General features: G+C 48.8%; 1 protein-coding gene across 1 annotated transcript in view; it reads right to left on the minus strand.

The window, feature by feature from the left end:
* Positions 1–17,962, minus strand: part of Kif3c (kinesin family member 3C) — a 39,576-nt gene extending 21,614 nt beyond the window's left edge. Inside the window, exons 1-2 of the mRNA XM_055626336.1 lie at positions 17,761–17,962; positions 15,722–17,586 (exon numbers count right to left, since the gene is read on the minus strand). Coding sequence (XP_055482311.1) covers positions 15,722–17,275 — 1,554 coding nt within the window. The 5' untranslated portion in view covers positions 17,276–17,586; positions 17,761–17,962. The remainder of the gene's footprint in view (positions 1–15,721; positions 17,587–17,760) is intronic.
* Positions 17,963–18,477: the final 515 nt, after the last annotated feature.

Raw genomic sequence — 18,477 nt, forward strand, 5'->3', positions numbered from 1 at the left:
TTTCTTTCTTTCTTTCTTTCTTTCTTTCTTTCTTTCTTTCTTTCTTTCTTTCTTTCTTTCTTTCTCTCTCTCTCTCTCTCTCTCTCTTCCTTCCTTCCTTCCTTTCTTTCTTTCTTTCTTTCTTTTCCTTCGCTTCTATAGACATGCTTAAAATGACAAGCCAAGCCACTCAATAGATAAAGGTGCCTGCTGTTAAAGCCTGGAGGCCTGAGTTCCGTTTCCTAGAACCCACATAAAAGTGAATGCAGAGAACCATCTCCACAAGGTTGTCCTCTGATCTCCACAGGTGAACTATGCAAAAAAAAAAAAAAAAAAAAATGTGTGCATACACACACACTGATAAGTTAACTTAAAAAAATTATAAGCCATGTCCTGCTGTTTCCACTTTTATATTTAACGCACTTTGCTACTTACAGAATATTTATAATTATATATATATTTTTAAAAGACAAAGTCTCACTGGCTAGTCCAGAACTCACCATGTAAATCAGGCTGGCCTCAAACTCACAGAGATCTCCCTGCCTCTTCCTCCCAAGTGCTGGAATTAAAGTCGTGTCCCACCATGTCTGGCTGAAAACAATTTTATCACAGTAACATTAGCATGAAATATTATCACTTAAAATTTGTTATGCTAAGCCAGGCACAGTGGCACATGCCTATAATCCCAGCACCCAAGGAGACAGAGACAGGCAGGATCTCTGTGAGTTCAAAGCCAACTTGGTCTACAAATTGAGTCGAGGATAGCCAGGGCTACATGGAGAAACCCTGTCTCAAAAAACAAACAAACAAAAAAAGTGTTATACTAATGGATATAAAAGTGAGCCTCTTCATTTAATTAATTTAATAATCAGGTTTTTTTTGTTTTTTTTGTTTTTTTTCTCAAGACAGGATTAGGATTGAATGTGGTCCAGGCTGGCCTCCAACTTGATATGTAGCTGAGGACACCTAATTTTCCTGCCCGTCTCAAGTGCTGAGACTACAGGCATGGGCCACCATGCTTCCCTTCCCTTTTTACTTTATAGTCTCCACAGATCGCCTTCCAGGTGATCTCATCAAGCCTTGCTCTCTCCTCTCACAACCACTCTTTTGTGCTGCTTGGGGAGAGCTTTTTTGTTTTGTTTGATTAATTTTTGGTTTTTCGAGACATGGTTTCTCTGTGTAACCCTGGCAGTCCTGGAACTCACTCTGTAGACCAGGCTGGCCTTGAACTCATAGATCTGCCTGCCTCTGGTTCCTGAGTACTGGGATTAAAGGTGCGTGCCATCAACACCAGGCTTTTATTATGTTTTTGAGACAAAGCCTTACTATGGAGCTAAGATTGACCTGGAACTTATCCTATCCTTGAATTCATATGACCCTTCTGTCATCCAGGCATTTTCCATGATGCTCAGCTTGGTGTGAATGTAGGGTGAACACATGGACCTTTGATTCATAACAGAACTATTTATCCAGCCTCCATCTTCCCCAGATACCCATATAGGCTCATGTTCTCCTTACCCAAAGGCCACATATTACCTGGGTCTTTCTCCCATCTGGACATTGTCAACCAGAACTTGAGCTGGCAATCTGACCTGGCATCTAAAGCATCAACCAAGACTGTGAGTCTCCCAGATGCCAGCCATTCTCCCACAATCACCATGACCTCAGTCAGCCTGCTTCTTGCTCCTTCTTGGACCTAGAACTGCTTCAAGACCCCTCTTGTTGGCCGAACCTCCGTGTCAAGATTTCCTGGATGATGATAACTGCCCATTTCCACTCTGTTCCATTCATTCAGTGCCCTTCTCCTCAGCTGGTCCTGCCCAGGCCCAATGACAACTGCATCTGCATTATCCCTTCCTTGCAAATTCAGCCCTGCACACGTATCCAAACCCTCAGCGTCTGCCAAGCTTGGTGGACAAGACCAGCCTCGTGTTAAGAGGGCCTGTTGGTTCTGGTAGGAAATTAGCGTGGGGGTCCAGGTGTGAGGCCTCAGCCCATGCTATTTGACTCCCACACTCTGAGCTATGTCACACAAGCTTCTCTGTCCATTTCTTTTTTCTTTTTCTGTTCCTTCTGAGGGCAGCAGGCTCATCGCTTCCTTTGCCTTAGAGATCTCTCTCCTTAGCCATGACCTGTGGAAAGCAGAAGGACAAAAAGGAGGCCTCCAACCCTTGTCCATCTCAAGCTGGGTGTGTGGGGCAGAGGACCTACAATTCGGGGTCCTGGTCCCAAGGACAAGCTCTCAGCTGCATTGGTCAATGCTTCTTTTGTGATCTCTCAGGGCAAAAGTATAGGTGGGTGGGGCCTGGGGACAGGACTGCCTCTCTGGCTGTTAAATAGGTCCAGTGTGAGTAAAAGGCCAACAAAGGCTGTGGGGTAGAGCAGATCTGGTTGGGAGCTCCAGGGCACTGATGCTTGAGAGAGGGGGACTGATCACATGATGGCCAAGTAGACCTTGGGAGTCATTGCCACAGACCTCCATGCCTTAAAGACACAAGAGACATTGGGGTCTGGAAACAGAGCTCTGCAAGCCTGGTGTCTCCTGACTAAGCAATCTATGTTCATAACTCCTGTTATATCAACTCTGCACTTTCCAAGTCATCTCTCAATTTGATTAGGGCTCCAGCCTGAGATATGAGAGGCAGGTCAGCTGCTATACAATAAGCAGCATCACCACAGGGAATGCGTCAGTTTGTAGACACAGCCTGGAACTTTTCCCAGTTCCAGGAACAGGAGTATAAAACCAGAGGTTGAACTGGGTATGGAGGCACACACACCTCTGTGACCCTACTACTTGGGAAGGTCAGGCAGGAAGACCACAAGTTCAAGGCCAGCCTGGGCTACACAGTGAGATTTCACTAGACAGAAGAGAAAGGGGAGGGAGGGAGGGAGGGGGGCTGGCGGATTTCGATCAGTTGGCAGAATGCTTGCTAGCTTACAAGAGACCCTAATTTTGATCCTCAGCACCCCATAAACCAGGCATGGTGGCACATTAATACAGCCGTTCCCTATGAGAGAGAGAAACAGAGAGACAGACAGAGATCAACCAACCAACCAGAGGAGATAGGAGCAAGGAGCCCTTACTGCTTTTTACTAAGCGCTGGTTAGGAAAGCTAGAAGGGTGACAGTCAGGTCCGACCTATCACTCTTTGGGGAGGGTACCATTGAGTGTGGTTCTCCAAGAACAGAGAAGCAAACCAGCTTTGGCCTGCTACTACCAGCTACTCCACAGCTCTCTACAAAAGACTGGAGTCTCAGATGCATCTTGCCCTATGTCTGCAGCTGGCCTGGTTCTCTTATATGTATTTATTAAAGGGCAGGGTCAACGACTCAGAGAACAACTTTGTGGGAGTCAGTTATTTCTCTTCTTCCACCATGTGGGCCCTGGCACTTCAATAATCATCTCTCTAGCCCAAGGACTAGGTCTTTTCCCCCTTAATCATCCTATTCAATCATCGCAAGAACCTTATGACATTGTGCTTGTGGTCTCTATTTGACACATAATAAAACTAAGGCTCAGCTTTGCCCACGTTTATAGAGCTAGCCAGGCAAGATGCTATCTGGGCTCCAATGATTACAAGTCAGTGTGTTCATCTCTGTTCTTTGGCTACCCACTGGCTTCAGGTCAGCAATATGTGGAAAGAAGCAACATTTGATATTTGCATCTTTGCTGACTCAAGAGCCATCAGGCAAGCTCAGAGCGCCATGGCCTTCTTTTCCAGCGGAAACAGCTTTAGCCTATGTGGGCCACTTATGGGGCCTGTGGGATGAGGGTGGGCTAGAGAGCTCTTACCCAGATGCTGGGGGAGATTCTGTCATTAGAGTCCTGAGAGCCTGAAACCTGGAAGGTCATGGGGAAGGGTCCACCTTACAAGGTGTGTCCTGGGATAAGATGAAGAGTGCTGGCACGCGAGTGGGCCTTTCCCCATTCGCTCTGCCACCCTCTCTCACAGCAGAGACACCCGCTAGGTGCCAACTCTCTGGGCATTAGAGGTCTTATCTGCAAAGTAGGAGCCAGAGCACTCATTCTCTTGCAGGCTTTGGTTAAAGAAGAACAGTTGGGCAATAGATACAGAAGTGCTTCATAAACGACCATGTACCTAGGAGGCCTGGGAACGCAGCCATTAGGTAGCATAACCGCCTAGCAAAGCCTTGGGTTCCACTGGTAGCAATTAAAAAAATAAATCATGCAGCTGGCGTGCACCTTTAATCCCAGTGCTGAGGCAGAGGCAGACGGAGTCTCTGAGTTCAGGGCCAACCAGCTCTACAGAGTGAGCTCCAGGAGAGCCAGGGCTACACAGAAAAACCCTGTCGGGAAACAACAACAACAGAACCAAAAACCAAAACCAACCAAACAAACAAACAAAACAAATCAAACACAATGAAATAAAATGTATGGTAACTCACTGATTGACTGCGCCACTCAGATGCCCTCACCACTCACTGCAAAGGGCCAAACTAAAAAAACGTATCTCAAGAGCCCCTGCTTCCATCTCTTAAAACACACAGCCATTCCTACCCAGACCTATTTCTTCTTTGCAGGCTCCCTGACTGTAGGTCTTGAGGAGTCAGCAATAAGGGGAGAAGAAAGGAGAGATGAGGGGGAAGGGCCAAATAGGTCTATTTTCAGATGAATAGTGCTATTTTCAGTGGTTTTTCTGCCCTGGGGACATAAACCAGGACATTACGTCTGAGCTCCTCCTTGGATGGCTCAAAATGCAACGCAAATGACTGATGTTTCAAGTGCCAAGAATACTCTCATTAGGAAAAAGAAAAATTAGAGATTGGGAAAAACATTGGCCAGGGAGTGAGGTAAGCCTGGCTATGCTGACAAGCCAGGGATGCCCAGAAGTGTTCCATCCATGCCAGGGAAGGACACTAAGAAAGAGGTGGGCTGCTGCCTTCAATAGGCAGTGCAAGAGCTCCTAGGCTGAGCTGCAACTCATCTTTCTTCAGTATTACCCTATCTAAAAAGGTGTGCTGGGCGTAACTATTAATCCCAGCCCTCAGGAGGTAGAGGCCAACCGGGGCCACATACAAAAAAAAAAATTACACTTATTTACTTATTGTGTGTGTATATTCGTGTGTTTGCACCATAGTGAGCATGTGAAACTTGGAGGACAACCCCAGGGGACCCAGAGACAGAACTCCAGCCACAGGCGAGGTGGCAAGTGAGTTTACCCCTGAGCCATGTCACTGGCTCCGCTCTTTCCCGCCTGTATTTGTAGCTTCCTAGAAGGCTCTCTCCAATACCTGGCACGTAAATCCAGACGACAGAGCAGCAGAGTGTCAGAACTGACTAAATCTAAGGGCGTGCACTGGCTAAGTGACCTCAGCCTTTGGCAGAGGAAGTACAGGGCCCAGAGCGGTGGCTCACTCTAGGATGCACTGAACACCTGCTGATGGCATCGTTTCTTATGTTCCTTGGAGGGTCAGGAGATGTGTATAAGTCACAGGACAATCAGTAACTAAGTCAATTGAATATTACTATAAACCCTGATTTCTCTAAATTATTTACTGCTTTTAAGTGAATCATCCTACCAGGACACAGACACAGTCACATACACAGACACTTTTTTTTTTTTTTTGGCTGGGGGTACTGGGTTTGAACCTAGGGCTCATTCTTCTGAGGCAATCATTTTATTGTAATTCAGTTATAACCCTAGCTTTTTTTTTCTTCTTTGTTGGTTTTCTGAGTCAGGGTGTCTCTGTGTATCCTTGGCTGTCCTGCACTCAGTTTGTAGACCAGGCTGGCATTGAACTCCCAGAGATCTGCCTGCCCTGAGTGCCAGGATTAAAGGCGTACACCACCACACCTGGCTCTAACCCTAGCCTTTCTCACTTTTTATTTTGAGACAGTTTCACAAGTTGTCCAGGTTGGCCTTGAACTTACTCTATACCCAGGTCAGCTTTGAATTTATAATTCTTTGTTTCAGTGTTTTGTTTTGTAATTATTTATGTTATGTGCGTAAGCCTGAGAGAGTCCATGTGCCCCACATATATGCAAGAGCCTGATGGGGTCAGGAGAGAAGATTGGATTCTGAAACTGGAGTTTCAGATGACTGTGAGCCACTGTGTGGGTGAGGGGACTGGACAAAAGCACCGGCATCTCTTCAATAGCTGGGATTACTGGTCTTAGTTATCAAGATGGCTAAAAGATAAGGTCTCCTGTAGCCCAGGCTGGCCTCAAACTCCCTAAGTAGCCAATGCTATCCTTAAACCCCTGATCCTACCTACATTTCAGATACTGACATGACAGGTGTGGGCCGCCACATCGGGTACCTTCCTGTGTGTAGCCCAAATTCCCCTGTAAACACACACATGAGCACACACCCCTGACAAGTTTCTTTCCTTCCTTTGAACGTTTAGATTAGTTTTGGCTGAATAAAAAACCAAACTAAACCAAACCAAACCAACCTAGGGCTAGCAAGATGGCCCAGGCTCAGCAGGTTGAGGTACAGAGGCATGTGCCGCCAATCCTGACAACCTGAATTCCATCTCATACAAACAGAGAGGAGCCAACTTCCAAAAGCCATCCTCTGACTTTCAGAACTGCTGTGTCATCATATCCTTTCCCCATATAAATAAAAACAAATGTAAAATGTTTAATTTATAAAGAGAAAAAAAGGAACCAGGCATATGTCATTATTCCTAGCACCTGGGGAGGCAGAGGCAGGAGAGTCATGAGTTCAAGGGTAGCCTGGCCTACACAGTGAGACCCTACATTCTAAAAACAAAGAGTAGTGGCCTGGAGGTCAAATTGTCTGCAGAGCACCACAGTATATACAGTATAAAATAGCCCAGCAGAGCAAACCAAACCAGAGCAGTATGCGCTCAGTATAAAAAGAAATAAGCTGAGTGTGATGGCACACGCCTGCAGTCCCACTGGGAAAGACTAGGGCGAGAGGATCACAAGGTCCAGCCGGGGCTACATATGGAGTTGCCGGCCAACCTAGATTATATAGCAAGATGTTGTTTCAAATAAAATGTAAGGGTGGTGGCTGCAGCTTAATGGTAGAACACTTTTGCCTCATATGCAGGAGACCTTAGGTTCAATTCCCACTGTTGTCCAAAGGAAAAAAGCTAAACAGCTTACTAAAGGAAATAATTGCTGTTAAAAAAAAAAAGTAACAAGGCATTGAAGGTTGAGGAGGGAGGATCTCAAGTGCAAGGCCAGCCTGGGCTACAGGGCAAGTTTTAGGACAGCTTGGGCAGTGAGGTTGGCTTTAAAAAAAATTATTATTATTATTATTATTATTGTTTTTTTGAGATAGGGTTTTTCTGTGTAGCCTAGGCTGTCCTAGAACTCACTCTGTAGACCAGGCTGGCCTTGAACTCAAGACATTGTCTTGCCTCTGCCTCCCAAGTGCTGGGATTAACTGTGTGTGCCACCATCACCCAGCAATTTTTTTTTAATTTAATTTAATTATAAGACTTGGTAGTGATGGGCTGAGCACAGAGGCTACGGGTTTGCATCATGTGGAAGGAAGGAGATGATGAGTTAGGCATCCCCAGAGACTGCGCTCCCACAGGGACCTGTTATGGAGGGATCTGGCATAAATTTGATCAGGTGTGCTGCAGCGTGGAGGGGAAGGTTGTGCACTATGGTGCAACTAGTGAAAGCCTTATAATTCTGGGACTACCATGTTCAAGGCATGCGACACTGTTCAATATCCTTTCTCGTCACGTGGAAATTGGAACAGCCCGGCTTCATGGCACTTCTGGGAGGCTGAAATGAAACAATGCTCATAAAGGACATAGAGTGTCTGGCCTTCATCACACAAGGAAAAAAAAAGTTGCGCTGTTACTACTACTGCCTCCAGCGGCTTCCTGCCAACCAGATGAAGACGGGAAAAAGCCTACTACCTACTGCAACAGAAACAGCTCAACCCAGGCCCTGTTTGGAATGTATAGGGGCTAGCACCAGTGTTGGAGGCAGGATAATCAGGAGTTCAAGGCTAGCCTCAACTGGATAGCAAGTTCCAGGCTATCTGGGCTAGGAAGCATGAGACCCTGCTTCAACAAACAAACAAACAAAGCCAGAAGGGAGCCACGCATAGTGGTGCTCTTACATGATCCTAGCACTTTAGATGTGGGAGCAGGAGGGTCAGAAGTTCAAGATCAGCTTCAGCTACCTACAGAGTTCAAGACCAGCCTGGGATACTTGAAACCCTGTCTCAAAAGACCAAAACAAACAAACAAACAAACAAACAAACAAACAAAACCAATGAGTGAATGAAATCTGAGAGGAGAAAGACAGCTGTTTGGTAACTGTTTATTGTGACTGACGCTAATGTCCAGGACTTTATCAGATTATTACAAATTCCAGAAATTGCAGGCCACAGTGGCGCCAGCCTGTGATCCCAGCACTCAGGGAGGCAGAGGCATGTGGATCTCTGAGTTCAAAGCCAGCCTCGTCTACAAAGCAAGTCCAGGTCAGCAAAGGCTACACAGAGAAACTTTGTCTCGAAAAACCAAAACTAACCAATCAAAAACCAAAACACAACAACAAAAAGGAACTGGAAATAATGATGATGATGATGATGATAATAGTGGAATGTGGTGGCACACACCTTTAATCCTAGCATGCAGAAGACAGAGGCAGGCAGAACTCTCTGAGCTTGAAGACAGCCTGGTCTACCTAGTGAGACCCTGTCTCAAAAAAAAAAAAAAAAAAAAAAATTCTAGGCCCAAACTCTAAGTGCAGGAGGTGTACAAGCCTGGGCATGGAGGTGGTCTTTCACAGCCCACACAGCAGTTACTAAGAAGCCTCAGACACACCACCCAGTTCTGTCCCTAAGAAAGTGCCCCGGGCCAGGCACAAAGGCTGGCAGGACAGAGTCAAGAGCAGAGCGCTGTTCTTGATCTCAATTCCAGGCCTTTGCTCTGGGTCCTCAGAACACAAAGAGAACATTATCACAGCCACTTCATCCAATCCCACATTTCCAGGGGGCCTAAAGGACCGATGCCAACACAATCCTCCAGTCAGCACAGAGCTGAGAAACCTGACCTAACTGGGAGGAATTAGGGAACGAAGTTGGGGGTGAATAAGACCAAAATATGCTAAATGAAATTTTTTTTTTTTTAAAGATTTATTTCTTTTACGTACAGGAGTGCTCTGTCTGCATGTACACCTGTCTGCCGGAACTGGGATGAGGTCCTGAGGCAAGGCAGAACTCTGATGACTAAGCCTGTATGTTTCCCACTGTCCGTGTGGGGCTCATGTCCATGAGAACATGTGTTTGAAACCGGATCAGCTTTGGAAAGAAGACACTCTCCAGGTTATTAGGGGACTTTCTGGGGCGGTGTCCAGCCCTATTTTGATCTTGACAAATTAAGCAACTATTCTACCATTGAGCTCCACTTCCAGATAGAACCTGTTAATGTATCAAGGAATGATTAACATGTAATAATGCAGCACAATTTTAATGCCTTCAAATCAGTGAGTTTGGGAATAAGTATGAACCCACAAAACCATCACCACCAGTGCCACCCAACGTGTTGCTTGTTTTGAAAGTGGGGCTCATGTAGCACAGGCTGGCTTCCAGTTTGCTATAGAGCCAAGGATGACCTTGAACTCTTGATGCTCTTGCTTCTACCTCTTGAGTGCTAGAATTACAGGCTCGTGCCAGTGTGCTTGGTACGTGCTGGGCATTGAATCCATGGTTCCAGCCATGCCAGGTAAGCACTCTATCAAGTAAGCTACATCTCTAGCCCACTCTCAATCTTTAAGCAAGTAGATTCTGTCTCGTAGTTCTTGAAATCAGGCATGGTGATTCATGTTTACAGTCCCAGCACTCAGGACATTGAAACAAGAGGTTTGGGAGTTGGAAGCTAGGCTGAGTCACATAGCAAAACCTTGTAGTAATAATAATAACGGTTTTGGGGCATGGAGGGATGATTCAGCAGTAATGAGCACTTGTTCTTGCAAAGGACCCAGGTTCAATTCTCAGCACCAATACGGTGGCTCACAACCATCCATAACTCTAGTTCCAGGGGACCCAGCACCTTCTTTTGGCCTCCAGGGCACTGCACGCATGTGCATACAGCCATGCACACACAAAAAACACCCCCCCACACACACAAAATAACAAAGTAAAATTAAATTAAAGAATAGTTTTGTCAGGCATGGTTGGTACATAGCTTAAATTCCAGCACTTGAGAGGCAAAGGCAGGCTGATCTCTTTGCATTCAAGGACAATCTGGTCTCTTTATTAAGTTCCAGGTCGGCAGCACCACAGAGCAAAACCTCTCAAAAACAAACATAATAATACTAGTAAATAATAATAACAATAATTTTCAAAAGTTACTTTATTGTGTGGGAGATATTGTTCAGTGGCAGAGTGCTTGCATTGTATAAATGAGCAAGGTGCTCGGCTCAAGTCACAGCACAGTTAAAAAAAAAAAAAAAAGACTAGCAGAATAAAATAGGACTAGGAATGCCCTAGTGGTACAGGACAGGGCTTACCTAGTATGTCCAAAGCCCTCAATTCAATCTTGGCACCCCACAATAAGAAAATAAAATAAAATGGAAGCAATAACAATGCATTTCCATTTCCTGAAAGGTGCTTGGGTAGAACAAATGATGTAATTTGCATATTTGCATATAATTTAGCTAAACAGATCCTAGTGAACCTCATTATTATTGCTGAGATTGTTAATGCCTGACCTGGAACTTCCTGTCTGCTGACCGGATACACAGATAATGATCATGCTCCAACATAGGAGGCAGAAGAGGGACCCACAAAGGGCACAATGAATATTCAGTTTGGTTTGTCCTCTCTGCAGTGATCTCATCCCTCTGGCTTCGGTGGCTGTTTGTGAGGGCTTCTTTTCTAAACCCACCACAGAGAGAGAGCTGGGCTCCAGCCAGAGCCCCCTGCTCCTCGCTCTGCAGGCCTGCTTCCTGCAGAATCACCCCAGTGTTGCATCGGCCTCTCTCCCCTAAACAGCTTCCTTTCTACACGTTGAGAATCAAAGTTCGTGCAATCAATATCAGCCTCTCAAAAAAGTTAACTTCAAAATAAAACAATCACTTGCAAATTTTCTTGCACAATTAAATTTGAGTAGAGCAGGCCTGCTCCCAGGCTATGTACATACGTGCACACCAGTGTGTGGGCAGATCAGAGCTGCACTGTGAGCCTGTAATGTTACTTATTCCTCCTGAGAGTGCTGTGAAGTCCCTCAGCCCCCTGGAGAAATGACCTAAGTCTGTGGCCTAAGTAATGGTCCACAGGGTGCAGGGCACCACCACAGACTCACACATCTATGAACCTAATATTCTGAGGCCCACAGTAAATGTGGTTAAAACCCAGAGGAGACATTTAAAAAAGAGAGAAAGAGATTTAGAGGAGACTGACTTGGTGTTTGTGCACAGGGAGAGGAGAACAAAGAGAATCAGAAGGATTGAGGGTGGCAGGCAGGGAGAGCAGCAAGACAGGCTGGAAGATGAGTCAGACACAGTGAATGAGGGCACTGGGTCGTCTCAGCTACACTTAGCTGGCCCCAGGGGGGGTAGGAACCGGAGCAAAGGAATGGCGGGTGGCAGGGGCCAGGCAGTGAGAAGCACAGATGATGCCTAACTCACAAAGTGTGTAAGAGAACATGGCAGATGGAAGGGGGAAAGCTCCCAGGCTCCTGAGGTCTCCAGGGCCTTTCCTGCCTGACTCTGCAGGGCTGTGACAATGCTCTTAGAAAAGCAGGGTAAGGAAAGAGTTAAAAGAACAACAAAGATGTCAGTCATGGACCCCTGCTTGGCAGACAGAAGGTGATCTCTGTGGCTGCTAATGCCCTCCATTCACTTCAATGTTTTCAACCTATTTCAAATGCCCCCATGCTAATGATCTCATTTCATCTTCAGTGCAGCCCTGGGAAAGAGGCGGGGCTGGACTGTTATCCATACCCTGTGGCTCCCTAAGGAGCTGTCAAAATGTTTCCGCCATCCCAGAACCTTTGAACCAGGCTGTAAGTTAGGGCCCCTCCCCACCCACCCACCCCTGCACAGGAAGGTTGGGTCCTCTGTCTGGGTTCCATTCTGGCCTTGATCCCTCCTGATTATCTGGGCTGGGTGTTAGACTCATTCACCTCCTGGAATTTCCCAGGCTGCTCTTTCCCTCAGCTTATATCTGATAGCTATGCCTAATGATAGCAGTACCTAATGGCCGCCTCACCCACTCCCCAGGGATCTATGTCAAGCTTCTGTTTCTCATTAGACTAGACAGGGAAGCCAAGGCTCAAAGAGGCATAGCCTTTGCCCCGAGTTGCACAGGGAACAAACACGGAGAGGCCTTGGGTGAGCTGAAAAGAACACAGGGCCGGGGAGAGCAGCAGACCTGAGTTCTGGTAAAGGCTCTGTCACTTATGGGGAGCCATAGGCAACATGTCTCTCAGCCTTGGTTTTCAAAGCCACAGTGCCTGACTTGGGGTTGTTGAAGGAGTTAAGATTAAGATGCTACAGTGTAGTTGGGTGGCACACGCCTTTAACCCCAGCGCCTGGAAGGCAGAGGCAGGTGGATCTCTGTGAGTTCAAAGCCATCCTGGTCTACATAGTTCCAGGACAGCCAGGACTACACAGAGAAACCCTACCTCAGAACAAAAATAATAAGAACAAACAGGAAGATGCTACAGTATTACATAAACAAAAATGGAGCTGTGGAGATGGTTTCCTGGTTAAGCGCTCTTACTGCTCTCCCAGAGTACTCAGTTCAGTTCTCAGCACCCACATGATGCCTCACAGCTTCCTGAAACTCAGGTAGCTGATGCCCTCTTTTGACTGATCTATGACATGGTGCTTGTCACTCAGGGACACACACGCACATAAAAAGAAATACACCTTCAAAACAATTACTTTCATGTAGTTAACGGTTGCTGAAGGAGGAAAACATGCCCTCTCCGCCACTGTCATACGGTCAGGTGCCTGTGCTCTTGTAAGCAATTTTACTGAAACTCCTTGGAACACACACATACACACACACACACACACACACACACACACACACACGGACAGCAGAAGAGATATTGGTTGGAAAGAGTAAGGGGATCAGTGGAAGTAGCAGGGGAACAAGAAAGGGCATTGGAAGTGAATATAATCAAAATACATATATACTAGTATAAAAGTGTCATAATGAAACTCATTGTGTATAATTAATATATACTAATAAGAAAAGAAAAACCAAATTCCTTTACCCAGGAATGTAAATAGCAATGGGCAGAGGCTACACTGCGCCTGAACAGGCTGGGCTCTGCTTAGGCCATCTGTGTGCCCCTGAACCAATGCTACACTGGTACTCCAAGACCCCTGCCAACAATAAGATTGTAATGTTGTATGGGCTATTCCCCCAGTGCTGGAATTTCAGTTCTGGCCACCCCAATCTTTGTATTGATCAATTGGCTGACTGAGTTGCCTGTGGGTTTATTTTCTTCTTGCTTGTTTTTTTGAGATAGGGTTTCTCTGTGTAGCCCTGGCTGTCCTGGACTCTTTGTAGACCTTGAACTCACAGAGATCCTCACCTGCCCCTGCTACCTTGAGTGCTGGGATTAAAGGCGTGTGCCACCATGCATGGACAGGTTTATTTATTTTCAAAACAGGGTCTCATCCTGTTGCCGAGGCTGGCCTCAAGTCCTAGGCTTAAACTATTCTGCCTCAGTCTCCCAAGCAGCTGGGACTCCAGGTGCTTTCCACTGTGTGGACCTCTACCCAGATTTCTTGATTGTCTTGTTACCTTTGTTCTTACATTGCCTTAGATTAAAAAATCTATGGAACAGTATCAGTCAGTTCCCAGTAAGAACAGCTGAGGTAGCTACCTGCACTTTCTTCCTTTCTTAGTCTCTGTAACCCCCACTGCCTCCCAGCTTAACAGCGTAAGGGATGTATTGGTAGAGAAATCAATGACTGATGGGCCAGATAGGATTTTCCAGTCAATAACAGCAGCCTAGCAGATTCTTTCCCTGCTAGACAGGACTAGACTAACAGCAGCCTTGCCATTATCATCCTGTGTCTCCCAGGTACCAGACCCCTGAGCCTTCCCTTGAGGAAGCAGCTTAGTATAACCCTGGGTGAGCTTCTCCCTTGAGTGAATTAAATATTAAACACGCCAGGCCACAGCCCCTGGCACAGCAGCACATTCCCAGTACAGAGACAATGCACACAGCTCCAGTTGTCACTCTTGCGCGGGCTGCAGGCTGGGCCTCCCCATTCCTAGCCCACACTTGTAAGAATAAATAAGAAGTGCCAATGTTTGATCTTCCCAGTGAGTTCATGCTTCTTCATGTTTTTCCTCTAACCCCAGTGTTGAAGGCTCCAGGGATCCGGAAATGCCTGGAACACTGGGCTGTGGCATCTGCAGCACTGAAATTTTACAGGCAGCTTGGGGATGTAGCTCAGTCAGTGCTTATAGCATCCACAAAGCTCTGGGGTTGGTCTCCATCTGTACAGAAAACCAAGCATGGCGGTAGCACTTGCCTGTAATCCTAGCAATCAGGAGATGGAGGCAGGAAGAGAATTTAATAGTTCAAGGTCATCCTCAGCTACACAGAGTTCCAGGCCAGCCTAGACTACATGATTCCATTTACAGAGAAGAAGAAGAAAAAAAAGAAAAAGAAGGAAGAATCTTAACAGGTCTATAATTGACTCAGTAACTTAGTTCCACATAGGGCCAGAGGTTCCCTGGGAAGTGGACAGCTCAGGAAGGACCCAGAAGGCCTGACATCTCTCAGGACAATGGGGAATTAGACATAATTGACAAGAGGCCTCATTGTGTAGGCCAATTGGTTTTTCTTTTTTTTCTCAGCTTAAAATGGGTCATAGACTTATTGGATTGGTAGAACCACAGTGATCCTCCAGGCTAACATCCCAGTCTACAAGAAAGGAAGTGGAGGTAGGATGAAAAGGAAAAACCACAGCCAGTCATTGAGCGAACTGTAGCCTAAGAGGCCTCGCCTCTAGGTCTCTGGGATAGAGCCCAGTTAGTTCTCCTTCCATCATACCTCCCACATGACATTCTGAGTCTCCTTCCTAATGACACCGAGGAGTGGGCCTGGCACCAGGTCACCGAGTGGGTCGTTTCTATAGGAAGCAGGATTCTCTCACGCTCATGGTCTGGCCTTGCTACTAAAGACTAAAATATGAAGTGTGCAGGTCCCAAGCTGAGCTCTGCTTATTCTGAAGAACAGAATAAGTCTGTTCTTATTGGTCCTATTCCTTTCTGAGCCTTAATTCCTTATTCTGTACGATGAGGATTTAGAAGCCACTCTTTGGAATGGCTCCCGTGAAGATGGGAGGAGATGATAGGAAAGTGGGGTGTTTTGTAAGCTGTGAAGTGCTAGCCAAGCATCAGATACTATTAATATGGCATGAGGTCTGAAGACACTGCAGAGGAAAAAAAATCATCAGGAGAGGAGGTCATGCCAGAGTGAGAAGCCATACTCACAAGAGGAGAGTCCGGCATGGGCTTCTCACAGATCTGACCAATCTTGGGTCCATGTGCAGGGATGGACAGCAGCGGGTCAGACCACCTCAAGTCTACTGGTTCAAGACACCTGTCCACTTTAATGGCGTGTGTGCATGCGTGTGCGTTCACCTGGCTGTCTAGTATCACGGTACTTTGCTGCTGCAGGGCAGTCGTCAGCGTGTGCTCCTTCACTGGGATACCCCACCTCAAACCAACTCACAGACCCTCCAGGGAAAAATCTACCAGTCAAAATCCTTGCGGGGGGAGGGCCCCTCATCCCCTGGGGTCCTTACCTTATACTTGGCCGCAAGCAGCTCTGTGGCCTGCTGTTCCCGCCGCAGATCCTCCAGCATCCTCTCCTTCTCTTCCAGAAGCTTCTGCTTCTCCTCGCTCATGAGGCTGCGGTCATCCTGGATGGCGGCCTTCTCCTCCTCCAGCTGCTCCTTCTGTTCCTGCAGGTAATTCTCCATGTTCTTCTCCAAAGCGGACTCCAGGATCGGCTGCGGTGGGCGGTGATTGTTGTTGTTGTCATCTTCCTCTTCGGCCACCCAGGCCTCAATCACGGCCCCCTCTGGGTAACCGGCTGGGGCAGACACGGCCTTCTTTCTGCGGCTGCTCTTTCTCCGAGGTCGCTTACCCAGCATCCCCTTCTTCTCCAGCTGGGCCTTCAAGCGGGCGATCTCTTCCTGGAATTCCCTCAGCAGCGTGTCCTTGGGGTCCTCATTCACCCGGGGTTTGTTCTTGATGTTCTTGGCTCGGTTTGCAAAGCGAAGGGTGGAGAGGCTCTCGTCATAGCTATGAGAAGCTGGCCCCAGCGTGGCCACCATGATGGTCTTGGCATTGCCCCCCAGTGAGTCCTGGAGCAGCCGGGTCAGCTTGGAGTCCCGGTAGGGGATGTGGGTGCTCCTGTTGCCGGCCAGAGCAGCAATCACATTGCCCAGGGCAGACAGCGAGAGATTGATCTTAGAGGCTTCCTTAGGCCTCTCTCCGCCGCCGCCGCCGCCACCACTGCCGCTGCCGCCTCCGCTGCCACCACCAGCTGTGGGCTGTGCAGCTGACCCTCCGGCTGTGTTGGGACCTGCCTTGTTCTGCCTCTCACTGCCAGCCAGATCTACCAGGTTGAGCTTGCCGACTCGGATATGGTCCTGGCCGTCGGAGCCACGCTCACTGCACTCCACCGTGATGACAAAGATGGCATGAGACCGAGAGCTGACCTCATTCATGTGGGTGCTGCCCACGGCCCGGGCCTGGTTCCCCAGGTTCATCACATGCTCGATCTCCTTGACATTCTTGGTGACAAAGGAGGAGAGGTCCTTGATGTAGACCCCGGTCTCAGGATTCTCCTTCAGCTCCAGCCTCTTGCCTGGCTCCTTGGATAGCAGGTCTCGTATCTCCTCCTGGTAGATCTCCAAGTAGGAGGCACGAACCAGGTACTGCTGGTTCTGGGAGCGGGAGATGTGGGTGAAGATGTGCTCAAAGGCGTTGGGGATAACCCCGCGGAGCTCTGGCTCCACCCAGGTCCCCTGCATGGTGTAGGTCTTGCCCGTGCCGGTCTGGCCATAGGCGAATACGGTGCCATTGAAGCCCTGGAGCACCGAGTCTATGAGGGGCCTCACGGTTTCATCATACAGGTCGGCCTGCTTGGAGCTGGCGTCGTACACAGCATCAAAAGTGAAGGTCTTGGGCAGTTCCCCGGGTGCCGCGCGGGGGTTTCGCAGAGTCACCTGGCCCAGTTTCACGTCCATGGTCAGAATCTGCTCATGACCAGCAGCCTCCTCCTTCCTACTGAGGGGGCGGCACCGGGCCACCACCTTCAGGGCCTCGCTGGCCTTGGTCTTACTGGCCATCTTGCAGCTCTGTCCTTCCAGATGGGCCGCTCTGCAGCCTGGGCGGTCCTCCTGCCCTACTCCTAGGTCGGGATCAGCCGGGCTGGCCCTGCCCCCAGGCACCGCTCTTCAATCCGCATGCAGCCTCCCGGGGTGGGGATGCAGGGAGTTGGCCCCGAGGCTGCTGCAGTCCGGGCCTCCACAGCTCTCCACGGCTTTCTGTGCACAGGCTGGAGAGGTAGAATTAGGCAGAATCCCCAGGCAACCGCGCAAGCAGCTCCTGCCGAAGGGCAGTGCCTGGAACCCGCCCCATGCTGGGGCGAGAGGGAGCGCTACGGTAAACAGATTCGGCAACAATGAGATAAAGGAAGAAGAAAATGAGATGGGGGTGGGCGGCAGGGCTGTCTTTTCCTCCTCCTTTTCCCCTTCCCCTAGGGATCCATGGCGGGGGATATGGGTTCTGGGCGGCCGGGGGAATCCCGGTCCTCCCGAGGGCAGAGGCTCACCTGGAGTCCTCCCCTCCGGCTGGGGGATCATTCATTGAAGCCACAGCTGGCTGCTGCTGTCTCTCCTCCGCCTTCCCAGCCGCCGCCACCGGAGGATGAGAGAAAAACAGAAGGGAATGGGGCGGAGCAGCGGCGGCGAGAGTGATGTTGCTGCGGCCGCTGCGCTACGGCCCGGGCTAGGTCTCCCGGCTGGGGTGGGGCAAGGGGCGGGGCCGCGGGGCGGGGAACGCGAGCCCGGCGCGGCCCTTGGGCGAGGGACAGCGGCACATCGCCGCCCGCACCTCGCCGACCCCTCAGGGATGACAGGCTCCGGTGCCCACCCAGGTCCCGCGCCCACCAGTCGGCTGCGGCGCAGCCACCGCTAGCCGTCACCCCACCGAACCCGGGCATGCTGGGAGATGTAGTCCTCCCTTTGTTAACCGGGTCCTGTCAGGTTGCTAATGCTTTCTCCAGTCCTCAAGTCTGGGAGCCCCTCCTCCGGCGTGCAACCCCGGAGTGTGTCTGCGGAGCTTGCGCCACCCACGCGTGTTCGCTCTGCAACCGCCATTCTTGGTTTCGCACTGCTCCAGCCATTTTTCTTGCAGATGGGGACTCGTCGCTGTCCTCCACTCCTCAGGGTATCACCAGGTCTCCTGGAGCTGTCTTACCCTCACGCTCTCCTGGTTTACTCTTGGTCTTCCTTTTAACACTCTGCTGCACACACAGTTAACTGGTTCC

This window comes from Psammomys obesus, unplaced genomic scaffold, assembly GCF_907164565.1.
Source record: "Psammomys obesus unplaced genomic scaffold, mPsaObe1.curated_primary_1811, whole genome shotgun sequence".
Taxonomy (NCBI): Eukaryota; Metazoa; Chordata; class Mammalia; order Rodentia; family Muridae; genus Psammomys; species Psammomys obesus.